At 40.2% G+C, this 20,887-nt stretch overlaps 1 protein-coding gene across 4 annotated transcripts in view; it reads left to right on the top strand.

Annotated features, from left to right (window-relative positions):
* Positions 1–15,315, top strand: part of LOC146383934 (uncharacterized) — a 43,792-nt gene extending 28,477 nt beyond the window's left edge. For all 4 annotated transcript variants that reach the window (XM_084935533.1, XM_084935530.1, XM_084935531.1 and 1 more), the window contains one exon: positions 14,288–15,315. In XM_084935533.1, the coding sequence (XP_084791659.1) occupies positions 14,288–14,477 (190 nt within the window). In that variant the 3' untranslated portion in view covers positions 14,478–15,315. The remainder of the gene's footprint in view (positions 1–14,287) is intronic.
* The last annotated feature ends 5,572 nt before the right edge of the window (positions 15,316–20,887 follow it).

Below are 20,887 nucleotides of genomic sequence, written 5' to 3'. Positions count from 1 at the left end.
ACCTGTTCAACTTTTTATCAAACTCTGTGTCCTTTCTCCATCATTTGAATCTAATGATAACAGTCTACTAATAACAGTCAGCTACGTCACACATTGTGGTCAAGGTGATCAGCGTGACAAATCTTGCTTGTTAAGATGCTCAATCACAGAGTAATTTGCTTGGTTACTTCACTTTTGCTAACTATCATTCCACACATATCTTCACATGTGTATAATAACACACAGATCATAACTAATCTCAGAGCAGTGAAAGAAGCAGAGCCAGAAGTAGCTTGTTTAATATGCTGGTCAACTGTCTGTGTGTATTAAACGAACAGAGAACAGAGGTTTATTCACAATATGCATGACAGGCAATGCTGTTTGTCTCTCAGCTCACAAAACACAAGTCTGTGTTAATGGGACAGAGTTACGCCCATGAAAATGACAGAAACTATAGATTCCAATAACTCAAAGTCAAGCTAACTTCTAAAGACAACAGCCAACTGCAGCCATAAGATGCCAGTAATTTAAAGGGCAGATGCAAACTGGGACAAGACACTGGGTGAAATGAAAGGAAAGAGATTGTTTTCACTTTGTGTGTTTTTGAGTTCAGTGGGCAAGCAGTGCTTGACTTGCTTGCCCTTATAACAATAAGATTACTTAACTAACCCTCCACAATTACCCTCATTTTACATGACTTATTACTTTTGTTTTCTGTCTTATACGTTTATTATTTTTGTCTCTCTGTTGTTATCACGGTCATTTGTAAACATGACTTTTCAGGAAAATTGCTTAGTATAGTTATACCTGCTCAGAACTAAAATGAATTGAATGGGCTGCTAGCACAACTTCAATGGAAGAATAGAAAGTATAAAAGATGGATATAGCTGCTGTGACATCACTCATTGGTTTCTGAAGTGCAGCTTTGTAATCTCAAGAACTGAGATGAGACAAATGGGGGTGGGTTTGATTGTCACAGACAAGTAATTAGTCAATGAATGTGCGGATACATACAACAAAGCATGGCATGACCAAGATTTATAAAATAGACCTAATTCTAACTCGGTGTGACCCAAAATGAGTGACTTAGCCCATAGAAGCTATAGGAAAGTGTAATTTTAAATGTATTTGCTTGGCAACTATAGCTGGTCAACATATGTAGTGGATTTAGCAGAACCAGACATTGTTCTTGTCTTTAGAAAATGGTAGGGAGCATTCACAGCTACAAATACTCGTTTTTCAGTGAGTAAACAAAGAGTTTCTGAAGAATATATCAGAGTTGTCAGGTGGGTGTGTAAAAGTTATCAGAGCACGACAGCTGTCTCTGAGGAAACATCTTCTGCCCTGACCTCTGTAAAGACCTTCCTGATGAGTTTGGTCAATCAGTTTCACATCATAGTGAATAAAACATTAATTCAATTTTGTTAGCCAATAATTAATTGGTTTCAAAACACCAGTGTTGTTGTCGAAAACACTCATCTCAAACTTTCAAAACAGGCCTTCACAAACCATTGGGTAACATAGCGATGGCTACGTTATAACATCTATAGGCATGATGGATCAGTTAGCGTAACTTAATTTCATTTTCTATAAAGAGCAAATTCTGGTGTCATTTCATTTTGCCTGTAAGGTGGCTGTGTTGGTTTACAGTTCACCTCCTCTGTTATGCTACATTTAATAATCGAGTTGCTCAAAACAGCTCATGACAGAGGCAGTTAGGTGATAGCAGCATGCATGCACAGTGACCTCCCAAAGTAATTCAGTAATGAATGTGAATTCACAGCAAGCAGCTCTTTTCCCACAGAGCAGACCATGAATGCAAAGGACAGCCAGCCTCACTCTTGGCTGATGGTTTAGTGTATGTAAAGCTTTGTCTCATTTATACATTTTGTACACCATCATCCCATAGTACAATGAGCTCTACAGAGTAAACAAAGCACTAAGACTTAGACTACAGTAGCGGGTCAAGTCTTAAGCTGATAGAAGCTAACTCTGTAAGCTCCTGGGCAGCAGCTGCTTTCATTTCTTCATCCCTAGCTTATGCTTCCTGACCAATCAATCTTAACCTGACTTGCTCTTTATTTAAAACACCATGCCGATGCAGTGTATTTTTTTTTTTAAAAAAAACCCAACAACTTAAACATTTTAGATGTTTACACTTTATCTCGTCTTTTTAATAAAAAACAGTTTATGTTACTTATTCATGCACATGAAGCGAAATACAAACAAGGTGAGATGGGTCCTTTTTTCTCACTGGGATTAGCTGTGTGTTGATTTTTGAAAAACAAAGCACCTTTGAAAGTGCCAGTGGTCTCTAATAAGGTCACATTAGTCAAATCTGTGTGGGTAATTGCTATAAAAATGTAAATATTGGGTATTCATTATTTGAGTTGTGAAAGAAAAGCTATAGAGAGGATAGAGAATTATGTTAAAGTTGCACAAGGTTAAAACATCCACAACAGGTTTGCCTTTGTTTATTCTGAATTGCTGCCAAGAACTTCAGCACTTAGTTATGCAGCCAAATGTGCCGACCTTGAAAAAAGTCACATTCATATCCAAATACAAATAGCTTCAATACATCATATTGCTCTGTCGTTTGCAAAGACGTTTTTTGCTGTAAAGTGATCTCAGTGCTGATGGCGTGCGTTTAGACATTTAGCATCCTATGATTAGCATAATTATAGAGTCAAAGCCTATCATGGACAGCATAAATCTGTGATGATGTGTCCCTGAGGTATTATTCATGTATCCAGTGTCTTTCATTTCTTGTTCAGTCACACAGTCTCCTTTCAGTGAGCCGGTCTCAGTCTGCTGTAGGCATCCGTCTCAGCTGGTTCTTGCCCGAGTCGGCTATCTTGTTAGTGAAGCCTGCTGTATCTTCAGATTTTTAATTAGATTTCTTCCAGACCTCTTTGAGTTTGATAAATTAAGGTCTGGAACTTACTGGTGTCACTGTGTTTCTGTCCAATACAAAAACTCCTCGGATAGCTTTGTGATTACACTGGGATCAACCCCAGTTCAGGCCTTCAGAGGAAACATGTTTCATCCAGCTGTCAATAAAGTGAATCTGACGACAACAACAAAACTTGGTTGTAACCTGGCAGACTGCTTGTCATGCTTGAGCTCTCATCTTAATTGTCTCATTATCTTTAGATGTAAAACAATTTCTCATGATCATTACTTAATTATTTGAAGCTCTTATTTAGTTTCAAAGTCCTCCATCCCAAGATACTTATTTGAAGATGTTGTTTTCAAATGCCAGACATTTCTTAAATTTTCCCTATTACATGTCTTGAGATGCAGAGACTAACTTCAGAGGAGCTATGGATTGAAATGCCACACTCTCTAAACCAAACCAGTGTCTGTATATGTACTATGTTCAATTTATATTAATGTCATCATACTCAATTAGCTGCTACTTACTAAATGAGCACTTGTGAGAAAGGTGTAAATGCAGATAAGTGGTTCAAATTATTGTGTGTAGACAAATAAAGCATAAATGTAATGATAGCTTTCTGGAACTATAGTACTGCTTTTCTCACAGCCAGTTTTGAACATTACAGTGCAATTAGTCTACTAATGTAGGCTAACTGGTCAATAATACTAATGATAGTACTAATAACCAATACAATACAATACAATACAATTTTATTTATATAGCATGTTTAAAACCAGGGGGTACACCAAAGTGCTTCACAGTAAGGAATAACGGTAAATGATTACACTGAACAGTAAGTCATTAAAACAAGGTAAAATAGAGAAAACAGAGAACAAACAAAAGCATAAGTAAGTAGAGATAGGGAGAAATCATGATTATCCAGAGAAATGAGTAGCGATAAAGCAATTAATGAGCGGTGAGAATTAGCGAGTCGGAAAAGCCAGGTTGAATAGGTACGTTTTCAAGCGTGCTTTAAAGGATTGAATAGAGTCAGAGGCACAAATGGTAGCAGGAAGACTATTCCAGAGGTTTGGTGCTACAGAGGCAAAGGCACGATCACCCCTAGTCTTCAGACGGTGCCTGGGCTGGGCCAGAAGTAACTGACCAGATGATCGTAAAGAACAGCTGGGAGTATAGAGACTGAGGAGGTCGGTGAGATAGTCAGGGGCAAGGTTATTTAGGCATATGAAAGTAAGCAGCAGAACTTTAAAATCAATACGAAATTTAATAGGCAGCCAATGTATGTCAGAGAGCACTGGAGTAATAGAGGCAAACTTTCTAGTTCCGGTTAGGAAACGAGCCGCAGCATTCTGAACGAGCTGTAATCGGTGGAGGTGGGCGAGCTGGAGTCCAGGGTAGAGCGAGTTACAATAATCTAATCTGGAGGTCACAAAGGCGTGTATCAGTTTTTCGAGATCTTTGTACGGTATTAAGTGTTTGACCTTTGAAATTTGGCGCAATTGGAAGAAGCCAGATTTAACCACTGAGGAAACCTGTTTATGCAGCTTAAGTGAACTATCCAGGCAAACACCTAGATTACTTACAGTATCTGTAAGAAAGCAAGCAAAGGGAGGAGGAAGGTTTTATTCACCAATGATCTTGTGTTTAACAATGCCATCCGGCTCTTAGTCTCCTTGTCCCCGACAGAGGCGCGTCTCAGCGTGCTTAGGTGCCTGCGTTGAGCGCGAGTCCCAGAGGTCCCAATCCAGTAGTGATGGGATTTCCGGCTCTTTTTAGAGATCCGGCTCTTTCGGTTCGGCTCACTAAAAAGAGCCGGCTCTTTCGGCTCCGAACCGGCTCTTCAGGTTGTTTTGTTGCTTTAATTAATTTATTATTAACAATAATATAAAATTATGCACAAAAGGAATTACTAACGTAAAAAAAAGTGGTTTTATTTATATATGTTTATATATAAATATATGCGGTGGTCCCTAGAGACAAAACACGTACAAACTCCAAAACACATTTCTAGCATGAACTGAACTTCCAAAGCAGAGCTACTAGGATCACTTAAATTACACAATTGAAAGCATGTGTGTATTGTTTGTGTATTTATACACAGGCACTCATATATATTCAAATAATTTAAAAAAAAATGTTCATTTACCTGTCATTACCACACACCAAATCCTGTCGTTGGTACTTGCTGGCTTGTGTAGCCACTAGGTAACAAAAGCTCAACACTGCGCCCTAGCATCCTGGAGCACTTCTGTTGTCTTTTGTACGTGTTTTGAGTTTTTATGTGCTTCTGAGTTTTTACGTGCTTCGGAGTTTGTACGTGCTTCGGAGTTTGTACGTGTTTTTACGTGTTTTGGAGTTTTTACGTGTTTTGGAGTTTGTACGTGCTTCAGAGTTCGTACGTGATTTGAAGTTTGTATGTGCTTTGTCTCTAGGGGCCACCGTAAATGTACTTTTATTTATTCACTCCACATAAAATGTAATAAATAAATCATATAATACAAAAATCAACTATTCACATTTCAACTTTTAACTATTCAAATTTTCAGCTTTTTCCTTTTACAAATTTAAAGTGAAACAACACAAAACACTGCAAACCACAACACAATTAAATATAAATTAAAATATGAAAACAAAAAGAAACATGCACATTCTCTGTCATATGGGCCTGCATGAATAAACTTTCTGAATCCTTTATCATCTGCAACTGAAAATAGTTGTGGATGATTACTATACCTTTCTAATGTGACGTTGTTGTCCCTGGCTCTCTTTCTCTCTCTACCCCTCTGGCTCTGTTTCTGTGCTACTGAGTGTAATTACCGCCCCTCCCCCCTCTGCCCAGCGTAAAGCACAAGGCTCGCGTGCTGAGTGAAGCAGAAAAAAAGTGCGAGAGAAAGGCTGAGAGAAAGGAAAAAAAAAACCCACGTGACGGCTCGCGATAAGGAGCCGGCTCGCGTCGTTCACGTCAAAGAGCCGGCTCTAAGAGCCATTTCGTTCGCGAACGACCCATCACTACAATCCAGGTCAGAAGCGGCGAGCACACCGGAGAGGTCGGATAAAATTGAAGTCCAACAGGGCAGATGGCTGAGCAGTTTGAAGGGTGGCTGGCGGTGGGAGGTGAATGGAAGTTAGCCGCGGCATGTGCCTTAAGTAAGGCTTTATTGTGAACAAGTCAAGAGAAGATCAGTAATTCAGCGGAAGCACCACCAAATCAATGTTATACAAATATCCTAAGAGAGCGATGTGGTTGCCTTTGTAGTTCAGCATCAAAATGTCAAAGAAGTTGATCATTGCGGTGAATAATCAGCTTGCTCTATATGAACAAACACACACCTAGCTAGCCAAGACGTCACCTTCACAAGCAGTCAGCAACCAGATTTGTTGTTAAAAAGTACTAATGCATTACTTCCTTTATTTTGCAATAATCTGATCTATTTTTCTCACTTTATGAGAGACAGTCTGACACAACAGCACTTCAGAGTCACACGGCTATCGATCGAAGACTTAGATAAATTTGACAAGCTGAATGCATTCTGTAGTGTACAGGAGACACGGCACGAGGTTATTTACAATGGGGTTTACAGCCAATCAGAATGCAGAACACAATGCGCTGTTCAAAAAAAAAACAAAAAGCATGCAAAATTGCACCAAAAAAAAAAAGCCGCGAAACAGTGAGGCTGCGTAAGGTGAACCGCATTATAGCGAGGGACCACTGTACACCTAACGTCTCTTGAACGCCCCCTACAAAAAAAAAGCTATTTCAAAAATAAGACTTCAGATTAATAAACTTTATTTACTTTGTTTTTTTCTATAATAGCTTTCTAAGTTCAAAATACAAGGGCCTTCACAGAAACAGTAGCATTTAAAAACAATCCACAAATTGTTATCATTATAGCAAGCTGTTCATAGCATTTGGCTCAAATTTTCTGTTGTTCAAAAGACAGTGCGGCCTTTCGTTGTGGATAGCGTGACTATAGAGTCCTGGTGCTATCACCAGCTGCGTTCATGTAGTTGTGTATTGTTTTCAGCTTACAAACCTGCTTCTCCCTCTCTCTCTCCCTCTCTCTCTCTCTGTGGTGGTTGGGGGAAGGGGGCGGGGGGTCATGTGGTCACGGAGACACCTGCTGTGGTGAGAAATGGTTTGCAGTATTTTGGCAGGTGTTTATGTGTTTGTCTGTCTGCATGTGCAGAGATTGCGATATCAGATTTTCACATCACGATGATCTTGGTCAAAATACTCCACTGTAATATCTCTAGAAAATTTGAAAACAATAGAAATAATGCTGTTATCTTGTATTTGTTTATGTCTGTTTTCTTTCTGGCAAATTTGACTCAAAATACAAACGCGTGGAGGTGATGAGCATCTGTGATGATAACTAATCAAGCTTTTGTTTTTAAACATGAGTTATCGCCACAGCCTTGCTCACAACTGGGCTGTAGATCATCCTGCCTGTTAAGGGGCCAGAGGCATGGTTTATCCTGGAAAGGACATAACATCAAAGAGGGAAAACCACACAGTTAACTTACAGTCATATGTTAGTGGAAGAAATCCAGTACCAAGACGACATTTGAGCATGGAAACTTCTATAGTCCTAGAACGCTGGTGATCACTGGTCAGATGCCCACCTATACTGGTGAACTGCTACATCTGTATGTAACCATGAGGTCTGAAAGGTCAGCTGATCAGAACTTGTTAGGCATATTTTTACACTTTTATTTGTTGTATCTTATTTTATATTGTAAAGTACTATTTAAGTAAACTTCACTATTGACTTCCTACTGACTGGTCTCAAATAGTTTTCATCATACTTGTGGGACACATCCTTCATCCTCATCTGCTGTCCTCACCAGAGCTTAATTCTTTTTTGTTTATATGTGTTACCTTTGGGCCATCTATTAAATAGATTTAAAGGTATCACCTGTTCTTTCTATGCCTACTATTTCTATGCAGATGATACACAGTTATGCTTTTTCTGTTTAGCCCAACAACAGAAACAGCCTTTCCTACTTCAATTAATGCTTCTCTGCCATTGCTAATTGGTTGTATTCAAATTTCATCCATCTCAGTTGTAGTAAAACTTAGGATCTAGTGTTTGGCACTGACATCGGCCCCATCGCCAGTAACATTAGATCATCCGCTAAAAACCTGGTATCATCATATTGTTATTATTACTTATTTGCTTACTTACTTATTACAGCCTTGCAAAATTCAATTGCACTTTCTATGCAGTATTTCTAAGTGATGATCCTAGATACTCGTGCTTGTCGTTCATTTGACTCGAAGATCTTGAATGACTTGTACAGTATTGCTCAGTGCTGTATATTCCCATTTAATACACCTCTAGTTCCTATATTAATTATAAGCATTACGTTACTCTCTGCTTCAAGAGAAAAACAAAATAAAACAGACATGTGGTGTAGTTACACCAGAAACGTGGGTCAAACACAATATTGTAAAAGTATATACATATACAAGCAGCAGTACATGGGTCAGTGTCTGGGAAAGATTGAATTCAAGATCCCTCATCATAGTTAATGCTTTACTGAAATAGACGTGCTCAACAAATCACACCAGGCTGGATAAATTACCACCTTAAGGGAGAATGAAATGCTAGATTCAAACAACTGCCTTGGACACTCCTAACACTCTGTCTGTTTATATCCCATTTCTAAGTCAGTTCAATCTGAATGTTAATCCAAAAGGAAAAGAGGGGCCTTTAAAAGTAAACGACCACAGTTTGGGACACTCTGACAGCAAAGCAGATGATGAGGCCATCTCAGAACAATATTACCTCATGGTGCAGCCTGTTCTCCTGAGTAGTAATATTACAGATTATCTGTGCGTATCAAGGTTTTGTAAGAGTGTATATGTGTGTGTGCATATACGTTTATCTTTTGTTTTGCATCTGTGGGTGTGGTGGCTCAACACTTGGCTCTCACACAGAGACTGCCTGTTCATCAAACCCTGTCGTAAGGAAATGTTCGGGGCTTTTTCTTTCTTTTTTCTTGAGGGATATTCAGTACATAGGAGAGAAAATTGCAAAGATATTTCGAGTTGATTGCCTTTACGCTGCTATATTTCTGCCCAATGTCTCTCCACCACTACTCAGCAAAACCACAGAGGAGAGATAGAGAAGGAATGATGATCTCCTGCTGGTGCACTTGAATGAATGTTTTATAGATGGAAGGATGAAAAAGAGATGAAGTAGTGTCTAATCTCTATGCCTATATATATATTTTTAAAATGTGGTTATAAAATATTATTTTTACCTTGTCAGTTTTTTTAATCATTTTCAACCTGACTCCGTAATGCACTCATTTACAGAAAGTACACGCAGCCAAGTATCATCCTCTTTTCCAACTGGAATTTCATCCAACTGATAGTCTGATAGTGTTAATAAAATTGTTAAGAGCATTTCAATCATTCTACTTAATTTGCTGCTAATTTTTCAAGTAGTTGATGGAAACAACCTTGAATTCTGTAACTACAAATATGCTGATTCAATCCCCTGTAGAGATGCGCTGTGGTAGTGCTCTTTGGCAAGGTCACTGTCTCCCAAACTGAATGATTATAAAAGGCAGTTTCTACAATAAATCTGTTAGGATTGGACCAGCATGTGCAAAGTAAGGTCACTCAGTGGGAATGAACGGTATACTTACACTTTAACAATGTGAAATATCATATTTTTTACGTGATCTCAGTTGACTTTTGACGGGCTTTGATGTTGACACAGAAACTCTGATGTCTGTTGTTTCGGTCACTAATAAATGTCATTACATTACATTGCTCTTGGAACTGAAGAAGCTTCTTGGATGAGAGGTGAAAAGTCTTCAAGGGAACTTAAAGAAGTTCAGAAGCTTTTCTTTCTTTAGATGCTCCTTAGACAATGACTTAACTCCATATCCAGTTTAAGGGTTTCCATGTCTGCAGGAGTCTATCCCAGCTGCCAAAAGTTGAGTGGTCGGGTACACCTCTAGGTTATCAGTCTGTCACAGGGCTAAGACATAGAGACAAATAACCTCTCACACTCACATTCACACCTATGGCCAATATAGAATATATATATATATTAGGGGTGCAACGATACACAAAATTCACGGTTCAGTTCGATACTTTGGTGTCATGCTTTTTGTCATTTATTAAAATTATAAATATATATTTTAACTCAAAAGTACAGTTTTTAAATTTAATGTTGCAGAAACAACAAAGTAATAAAAAAAATAAATCTATCTATCTGATCGAGAAATCACTCATCTTTGGAAAAGAGAGTTTATTACAGAGAAATGTCTCTTTCCAAAATAAAAAATATACTATACTCTTCTTCTGGGCTGTACTCTCAGCAGCATATTAAACATATCAGGTCCCCATAAGGAGAATCATGTGCTAACGGCTGTCTAAATGACTCGGGTAAAGTTTGTAGCATGCGTGCTTGTTGTTTTTGTCTGCTTCCACTTGTCTTTGCACTAGGATGATGTCGGCGTAAATGTGCAGTCATATTCATTGTGTTCCCACTAGTGCTGTCAGCGTTAATCTGAAATGACGTTAACGCCACAACACAGCAAATCTCCGTTAACGAGCTACCGCGGATCGCCCCTTGCGTGGACGGCGTCAACACGTTAACGAGCTAACTACGCTAACACACTAGTTCCCACCCATGTAATTGAGCATTGCGTGGCACATCCGACATACTGTTTTACTTATGTCCATGACGCGCTTACCTTCAGGGTCATACTTCACATGAAGACCAAAATAGTTCCAAAGGCCAGATCTGAATGAGGGTGGGGGAGGTTCAATTTGCCATGTTGCAACGAGCTTAGCTTCTCTCTTGCTAGCTTGCGCTGAGCTCAGTGGATCTGCGCTCGACAGTGCAGCCTAGGAGGAGTAGTCGAATGCAGATCCACTGAGCTCTCAACACAGACAGCATCGTCAGAAGAAAAGTTGATAAAATAAATTAAAAAATTTGTATTGTTCGATACATATGCGTACCGAACCGAAAGCACTGTATCGAACGGTTCAATATCGATACGAGTATCGTTGCACCCCTAATATATATATATATATATATATATATGATATAGCTGTCATCCAAAAACGTGGCATAAGGTCCAGTTTGTCCTTAAACTTTGCCCTCAAGTGGACGGCAAAAGAAGCCATGTCTTTAAGAAATAAGAAAAAAATCCAGCAAAGACCTGACCTGAAGAGATGCATCGGGCCCTTCAGTTGATCCTTCTGCTGAAGCCTCAGCAGAAATGGTCTCAGCAGTAAGGTGGCTTTCAGGAAGCCATTCTTAAGGAAGGGGAAAGGCTGAGGTATGCCAAATTACACAAGAACTGGGCTGAAAAGAAGTGTCAATGGGTCTCAGAGTTATGAATCAGAATTTGATCTTTTTTAATCCAGTCAACATGTAGAGAAAGGTATAACAATGAGTTTCTATTGCTATCTGCAAAACACGGTGGAGGCTATGTCATGGTTTGGGCTTCCACTTCAGCTAGTTGCATTGGGGATCTTGTCAAAATGTATGGGATTATTAATGCAATATGGTTTTTGATCCATCATGCATTGTGCAAGTGTCTGATTAGCAACATCTTCAATTTTCAGTATGATAATGATTTCAAACACACCGCCAAAGTGATAAAAGAATAAACAAAACTGTAGATCTCACATAGTGAGAGCTGCTATGATATATGGTTTGGAGATGTTGGCCCTGACAAAAGAGACAGAAGGCAGAGGTTGAGGTGCCAGAGCTCAAGATGTTAAGATTTTTTGTTGGGAATGACCAAGAGGGACAAAATTAGAAATGAGTACATCAGAGGGACAGCTCAGGTTGTTTGGAGACAAAGTTAGAGGCAAGGCTATGATTGTTATTGTATAAGAAGTACTCAACTGGCCATGCAAATAAAAATAAAAATGAGACTTTAAAACATAAAAAAACAAAAACACAAAAAGCAAAAACAGAGAATCATTAGCACGGCAAAGAACAAGCCCTTTATGACTGCACAGTGAGTCACGCATTATCTGGAAATGATCAAAAGAAGACAGCCTACGAGGTTTCACAACAGACATACACACCTCTGGTCAACAAAAAGGTCAGGCTGGAAAAAAGAAAGAAAGAGCCCGGAACAAAGACTGTCTGATGTGAACCTTCACAAATTAAAGCTGAAACACGGCACTTATGATGCTGTATTATTGTATTTCAGAAGGAATGTGCTAGAGAACAGAGCCCAAAGAACAAAAACATGTAACCGTTCTTTACTTAACTCACGTATATGTATATTAAAGAAGACTTTCCTTTATTCATTACTGAATAACACATTTTTTATGTGTATCTATGTAATACAATTATACCGACCAGTGCTATGTACTAATTTTATATGCCCTGTAAAATCACTGCATCCATATGTAAATCTGCTTCTTCTCTCATCTTTTTGTAAATGTCCAGAGATTGTGGCGAGCTCAGATGTGGGTGATTACCACCATAAAGCTGATCAGATCTGATCATCGCCATCATTCCTGACACTTTAAATTCAAGTGTGGCTGCGCACACACATTATCGCTTACAGTTCCACGACTATAAGAACACCCTCTGCTCTGCTCACAGTCTGCCACTCTGCTTCAAAAGCGTGGCCATCATCGCACAGTGTGTAAAACGCACCTAATTGCCCACGGGCTGGAGGTGTGGCGGGGCGCAGCCTCCAGCTAAAAATTTGCAAAGACGTGAGCGGAGGACAGAAGAGGAGCACGGAGAAAGAGCTGTTAGGTTCACAGCTTCCTGCCTGCCACAGTTTGTGGGCTCAGTGTGCAGATACAGTAATTAAGGTTGAGGGTGGACAGTTCCCTACGATGCGCCTTGATCACGCAGAACCGTGGACCGAGGCTATTCATTTAAACAAGAAGGAAACACAGCAGAAGCAAGACAAGAGCCACTGGGGAGCTCTATAGGGGAGCCGAGCTGTATGTTGGTACAAACAGGGAGACTGCGAAGATGGTGCATTTTATTTACTCTGTTCATTTTAGGGCAATAAAAACTGGCAGTGACAGATTGAGACATAGTCTCCATCTCGTACTTTTCTACTGACTAGTGGCTCATTTTACACAGCTCTGGAGGTTTGTTTCCAGCTGTGAAGCAGTCCCAACTGTCGCAAAGGGCTTTAGTTGAAGTGACTTTTTTTTTTTTTACCTGCTGTAAATATCGACAAGGGAAGAAATCCTCTTCACTGCTCTTTTTACACACTCACACCCGTTACCTACGCTGTGCTCCTGTCTGGAGTTTGATGTTTCATTTGTATTTTGGGGGTTTTTTTGTTTTCTTTTTTCTTTTTTTGTGTCTGTGCATTAGAATACCAGTGGGCCATCCAGAGTGGAGTGGTTGAGTGACTGCAGTAGTGGGAGTTACAAAGCCAGATATGAATGCAATAGCCCTCTTTGTTCTTGCCTGGAAACTCCTGGCCTTGCTGGTGCTGTTCCTGCCTCTGCTGCTGAGCTCAGTGCTCCTCACTTCCTCTGCAGCACTTCTCTCATCGTATCCACATGTATGAGGGAGTCCTCTTTATTTCCAGCATCTGTGCTGTGATGAGAAACACCATCTAACTAGGCCACTGCATAATAAGCAAGAATAGCAGCAAAGTGAAATGGGGGGAAAAAAGAAAAGAGAAGAGAAGAGAGAGGGGGGAAAGAATCAGTTCATTGGGGAAATGCTTACCCAACATGTAACTGCTGACAAAAGTAATTCAGTAAGCAAATATTGTCCTTATTCCTTTATTGCGCATGCATTCATTTATTATTGCTTACCTTTACCTTTACAGTTCTGCAGAGGTGCATCAGAGTTCACGTCTCATTCTCGCGGTCAAGCCCCTGAGCTGCACGGTCATGTGACCTGAATGTGACTGACAATGCACCTTTGCTGACTTTTCCTTTGGAGCGCGTGTCAACTGCAGTCCTGGGGATCAGTGCTGGTGCTGCGACATTTCTGCCATCCTCAGCATTTTAGCGCTTGATTCACTTTGTCAACAGATTCATTATTGTCTGCGAGGAAGTTGTAGATGTGGGTCTCATTATCTCCTTCTTGCTTCAGTTTGATGCTTTGTCGTACGCGTTCTTTCCGGTAAATCACGCTCTTTAAAGCAGGTTTAAGTACCAGTTGTGTAATTTAGCACAACACATTTGGTCGAGCCCATGGGGGGTCCGGGGCAAGCTCCCCTCTGCTTTATGAAACCTCAGCAAGTGAGTTTCAGCTTGTTGTATTGTTTCCAAATAACTACCATCAAGGTTGTGCAGCCAACTTTAGAGGTCATATGTTGCGTTCACTGGTTGTTTCTGCTGCCCCCACATGGCCATCAAGTCAGTTATTGCAGGTCTAAATGTGAATTACGGACACTTTTCTGAACTGCCTCCATTTCCCTTTCTATCTCCAGTGTAGAGCATGACTTTCGCCTGCAGGAAGGGCAGGTTGTACGCACGTGGAAGGTGGGCGACCCTCCAGAAGGCTCGCCACAGACACCCACACCCCAGCCCACGACACCTCACCAACAGGACTCCCCACAACCAGTGCGACCCCCTGCCACCACCAAGAAGAACCGGAAGAAGTGCTTCTGGTTCCTCTGAACACCGAGAGGATGGAGACATTTTTATACTATAATGCACTGAGTAACGATCATAAAAAAACAAAGAAAAAACAAAGAAAAAAAGATTACCTGCAGAGATTTGTTTAAAGGAACAAATGTTAAATGAACGGGTGGATTAAAATGCAAATGTACAACTGTGGGTGGAGAAAGAGCTACAAAGGTTACAATTTAAGCTGTTTCTGCTGGAGTCTAAAATAATGGTTTGACTGGGAGGCACATGTTGTTACTGCTCTTAAAATGCCTCTTCAACGCTCACAGGTCTGACACCGGTGCAGGGAAGTAAAAAGTGCTGAAGTCAAATAAAAGTAAAAGTTCAGTCCACAATATGACTCACGGTTAGGAAGCAATTAGGAGATATAAAAAGAATATATAGCGGCTAAGGGGCACAGCACGAACGGCAGTATAGCAGATACCATGGAGCATATTTATAAATGATGTAATGAACAGAGTTTTATGGGCAAAGAGATAAAGAGAAATAGGACTTATCTTCATTACTGGACTAATGAGGGTCAGAACACCAGCTTTTATATCCAGAGACATTTAAAAAAGAGAGAGCGAGAGAATTATTATGACCTGTATTTAAAAGTTTTATTATAATGTAATTGATGAAAATAAAAAAATGACACGACATGTGTCTACATGCACATACAGCACACATGCCAACACACAGAAGAGCAAATAAATCAACATATTTACATAAATAAAGGCATATATGACTTGAGAGAATGGTGAGTTGAGTTCTGTATATGTCAGAGCCGTTTTGCTTGGATGCTATATTTCAGATATGGATTACTGCTAAATAAAAGTATTTTACCACAGCTCCTTGGTATCTCTTGTCATTCAGACTTCAGTGTGTTTTTTGCCCATCACAGTGCACAGTGGAATTATTGTGTGTATGGTTTTCACTTTAGCGTAAGTAGCAGTGTCCGGTTTGGGAGTTGAGTCATAGACTGTGTATAAATGATAGTCACTGTGACATCCCCCATATGTTTGAAGTTTCAAAATGATGCTCTACAGAGATTACAGTTTAGATTACAGGCTATACCTGGACAGAGGTTGCAGTACGATCAGATAATTCAACATGTAACATTGCCAGAACGTGTGCTGTGTCTCCCAGCACAGTCTCAAGAGCATGGATTTCTGGAGATTCCAGGAGACAGGCTATTACTACTACTATTAACCCATCAGCAGACTGGCATTTGCTAACTTGTGTAAGGAGGGAGAGGATGAGCAATGGCAGAGATACAAAATGACCTCCAGCAGGCTACAGGTGTCAATGTCTCTGACCAAACAATCAGAAACAGACTGATGTCCTCTGTGTTAGCTGCCCAGTACAATGGAGCCCGACTGGCATTTGCCATAGAATACCAAAACTAGCAGGTCCACCACTTCCACCAAATCAATTCCATCTGACATCCTTTCATTCCAAACACATCACCCAGTCCATATTTGTGTAAATATCAAGCATGATTTTTTTCCCCCATTGAGATCTTCAATTTTTTTCAGCAGTTTATATTTGAATAAGAGGTGCCTTATCAGCAAGCTGCATCACTCAGACACAGAATTACCCGATCAGTGCTAACATGTTCTGTAACTAAAATAAAAACTGCATTTTATTCCGTGAAGGGAAAAAATGCATTACAGAGTTAAGGGACTGCTGTTGTTGCTAATTTGACAGGTATCCATGTAGACTCTCAAACAAATGTAGCTCCAAAAGGCACAAAAAACACATGGACAGTGGAGAAGTCCAGTTTAGTGAATCAAAAAAGCTGCTGGCATTGACACAATCCCCTTACTTTCGCACCAGTCTGTCACACCAAGCCACCACTTCTCTAATAATGCACAGCTTTAAGCCATAACATAATTTAAATGGAGGTTAAAAAAATATCATGGCCGGTACATTTCTCAAAAGAGGAGAAAGTAAGCTCCAGAGACACAGAAATAAAGGTTTTTGCATGGTATGTGCTGTGTCCGCTGATGTCATGAAGTTGGGCATTTTAACGGGGATGGACTTGCTTTGAAGTGCATCCCCGAAGTGCTTTTGAAATCAAGGCAACAACACGAGCCCCACATTTATTTTATTATTATTTTTTACATTTTATTGTAAAACAACAAACATACAACAGGATGGTGTGTGGAGACAAAGCACTGCCAACAACACCAACAAAAACACAACAATAAATAAATAATAATTATGTTAAAAAGAGGAATAAGAAGAGGAAAAAATACATATTTGGTTCTAGTGTCAGGGTTACGATTGAGTTATGATTAGATGTCCTCACTAAGATATAAAAATGTGTATATTTGTGTGTGTATGTTGCAATTATACGGATGTGCTGAGTAGCTGTATGAAAGTGCTATATGTGGATGTGTGAGGCTCTGTTCGGTCTAGAAAATCATATTTTTGAGATGAAATATATATAAATATATGTCCAGACAAATAAATTACTACACACACACACACACACACAACAACAACAACAACAACAACTATGTGTTGTGCTTTAGAAATGCATTGTATCTTTTACATGCAACATCTCAATAACTTAGTTACCCCCAGTTTTCAAATAATTTCAATGAAATTGTAATATTTACTCTTTGAAATGTGTTAGCCGAGCAGAGAAAATGAATGAAGTCATTTAAAAATGGAGCATGGGTATCACTGATTATTATTAGGCATTTATCACTTCTAAGAAACAATCACTGTTGACTTCTAGGAACATTTCTAAGACATCAAAAAGAGACGAGTCTTCAGTCCTCAGACGGCAGCTCCGACAGCCCACTTTTGTGGACACTCCAGGGCAAGTCTCGGGAAATTAAGCCTCAGCTGTTTGATGGCTGTGAGAAGCCCCAAATATTACTACTTAGTAATTCATGACACACATAAGCTGCTTCTGCGAGGCTCTGAGGTGGTGTGAGATCCTGGCCTAATTTATTCCAAACTTCGGAGTTCTAGCGTTAGCTCTCAGTTTTGTTTGCCTGCTTGTTTGGATTTGCACAACAACTGGCAGTTTCCACTTTGCCTCAAACAAAGCAGTTAGACACAGACTGTGCTTTGTTTCTGCAGGGGAGAGTTATTGGAGGGGAAAGATGTTTCAGGATATTTCAGGACGTCCACAGCTCTTTATGTACTGGACACGTATCTGCTACATCCTCCCCCCCACTCGCTCAAGACAAGAGTATATATGTACATATGCACAGATAAGTGCAGACACACACTGTTTTAAGCAGTTTTAAGCTCCCAGTAGAGGTGGGCAGATTGATCCAAATCAATAGTAGCAATGCCAGTGGTGGTATTGGTATTGGATCGATACTAATGCGAGTATCGATTCGCATTAGTATCGATTGGGGGGGGGGTAAAGAAAATATACTTAAAACATGCACTATGAAAAATATCTAAATAATGTTTTATTAATGTAAAACATTTTAACCAGAAGTGCTTCACAGACAGCCACATATGCAGATCTCCAAAAGATGCAGTTTCAAAATACATGAAAAGCTGAAATGTGTGTTTTGTTGTGTCAACTAAGTTTGTGGAAAGAAAAAATCAGAGTTTCAAGAATTTTCAAAGGATTTTTATTTTTTGTTTTGGGGTTTTTTTGTCATATGTTTCCCTGTTCATTGGAATTCTTCCTTTACTGTGAACAGACATGTGCCAGACATTGTATTAATACAATTTAAAATGTTACATCAGTAGTTTAGTGGTCATTAAAGTTTGTTCAGAGTTTACAAACCGATGATGATTCATCTCATAAGTCATGACACACTGCTCTCCCCATAAGTTTATTAAGTTAAAAGTATTGGTACTGGTATCGCCAATACTGGCCCTGTATATACTTATTGGATCAACACCAAAATCTGCAGTATCGCACATCACTACCCCCCAATGTTCACTGACATGACTGCACTGCCGTGTAGAAGTCGAAAAGCTCGCTCTGCACGTGAGCGTGCATATAAGCAACAAATTCACAAACACAAGCTCGGCCGCATACGCAACTGCACACATTCTCGCAACTACACACACACACACACACAGGCACTCACATCCAATCTCACAGCTAACATATTGTTCTCAGACCAACACAATGCATTATCTCCCCCGCAGTTGTTCCTCTCTCCCTCACAACCGGGCACACGCTCCATCCTGGTAGCTCTGTGTGTGCCGTGCAATGCTGAGAGGAGTGTAGCGTTGTCAGTCATTAATCTGCTACAGCACAGCCTGTAATCCTGATGACAGAGCGGAGCGGGCTTACAGAGAGCAGAGAGGATCTGAGCCCAGCCTGGAGTGGGGAACAAAGGAGCCAGAGAAGACTGGCTTTGAATCTATAAAGAGAAAGGAAGTGTGTGTGAGTGTGTGTGTGTGTGTAAGGATTCTGAGGTGAGGTCGGTAACTATTTTGTCAGCACTGCTGCAGTGTTATTCAAGAATGCTGGCACACACAAAAGCTACACATGGAAAGCTACCCTGGCTGCCGGTGTGTCACACTGACATATAAGATAAAGCGCCTCTGGTCCAGGCTTGTCTGCAGAGAAATGCGAGAGAACAAGCTTATTTCAACGGCCTCTTCAAAGAAACATCAAGGGTCAAAGTTGGCTCACGCAATTCGGTGCAACATCAAGGAGGCTGAAAATGAAGGAGGGGGGAGGGGGGGGGACATGTCTGGAGGCATCAACAAGCATGCATAATGGGCATGTGAAAACAACCGGCCCTACACGCTGAGAGGAAGCGGTAAAGCTATTACTGCATGAGTCATTGAGTTTCGGCTGCTACTTTGCCACATTACAACTAAAGAGGTCATTTCGCAGTCACTCAGAGTGAGAAGTCAAGAGGTGCAGCAGCCTTAACCTGTCCGCCGGTCCTGCAGCGAATATTGTTTGGAGGCTAATGCAATAAATGATGCAACATAAACTGTCTTCTCTCAATGACTTAATAATGATGCTGATAAACAAGCCCCAGAGTTGCAATGATACTTGAAAGTACTTTCTTTTCTTTGAACTGAGAAAGAAGCCTCATTAGTGACCAAATAAAAGAAAAATATGGATTGAATGCGGACCTGGGGATCCAAATTAAAACACACACACACACATACCGACTGACACAATGCCTGGGCACATCCTCTGGCTTATCTTTGTAGATTTCAGAGGCACTACACACAAACGCACAGTTATATTTATGAGCGCATGCATCAGTTGGAAATGGTAAATAATGAATTAAAAAGTACCCATTTCAAGATGACCTGCCAAGTTTCTGAGTCAACTGCGATAGCTGCAGATTGGTTTAATAAAATATGAGCTAAATTCTCCCCTGCCACTGCTGGCACTGATGCAAAAAAAGAAAAAAAAAAAGAAAGGGTGGGGGCAATGTAACGTAAACACCCCATGGCTGGGGCTGAGAAAGGACTCAAAGTGGTTCTGTGACACGAAGGGTTTTCGAGGGTTTTTCCAGCTGTGGAGAGAAATGTGATGGGATGTCCTCGGCACACGCTGAGGTAACAGGAAAACAAAAAAAAAAAGAAGGAAAATTCCAACCAGCTGAATTCGTTAATAATCTATTTGGCTCTGTTCTGGACATCTTCCACTCAGAGGAAAACCTCAGAGAAGGCACACACAGCAGAGATCTTAAGAAAGAGTGGGATGATATGTGACAAGGGGGCCCTGACTGAATTCATGCTGGAGGAGGTTCAGAAGAGCCAGACCAACTTCCCAATAGTATACAATATTAGCTTTGGAGGAACACCTACGTAGGAGCTGTTCTCATTAAAATGGTTTTAATTCCTTTCACTTCTAATGGCTTTCTCTATAGTTTGTGTTGCCACAATACAGTTCAGCTCACTGCACGTGTGTTAAAAGTGTGTTTTTAATCAGGCAAAAACTAACTAAAGTATTTCTCCTTATTTAAAGCTCTTTGCATTTTTGAACCCCCCTTCCTTAAGACTGAGCATATTTATGCCACAAATCAAAGACACTGGAATTCTACTTTCAGCTGCTTCCTTAATCACAATGGGGTTCCACAGCAAGAAGCTCCACATTTCTTGACAGAATTTTTTGTACACCAGACACAATCCCCAAATGATTTGTGCCTCCTGCCGGAATTGAACTGGCAATCATTCATTTGATAGGAAAACATAAACCACTTCACTGTGGAGCCTCTGCGCTAGGGTTTTAGTAGTTGTAGTAAAACTAATATCAGGTTTTTAGGGCCGAAACTTGTTTTTCTGTCTCTTTGAGATGCCACGGTGTGGGGTCATTTGAGATTTGCATGCCTTTTTTATTTTATATTCGCGTACGTGACACTTGGTCATGTTCCAGCCAATAATCAGCCTTGTGTGAAAAAGCTTTCTCCACATCTAAAAGTAGTCACTCTGCCCACACGCTGTGGCAAAAATATATA

The sequence above is a fragment of the Perissodus microlepis genome, chromosome 7, assembly GCF_051167445.1.
Source record: "Perissodus microlepis isolate ML-2025 ecotype Zambia chromosome 7, ASM5116744v1, whole genome shotgun sequence".
In the NCBI taxonomy this organism is placed as follows: domain Eukaryota; kingdom Metazoa; phylum Chordata; class Actinopteri; order Cichliformes; family Cichlidae; genus Perissodus; species Perissodus microlepis.
This window is presented reverse-complemented; position numbering and strand designations above follow the sequence as displayed.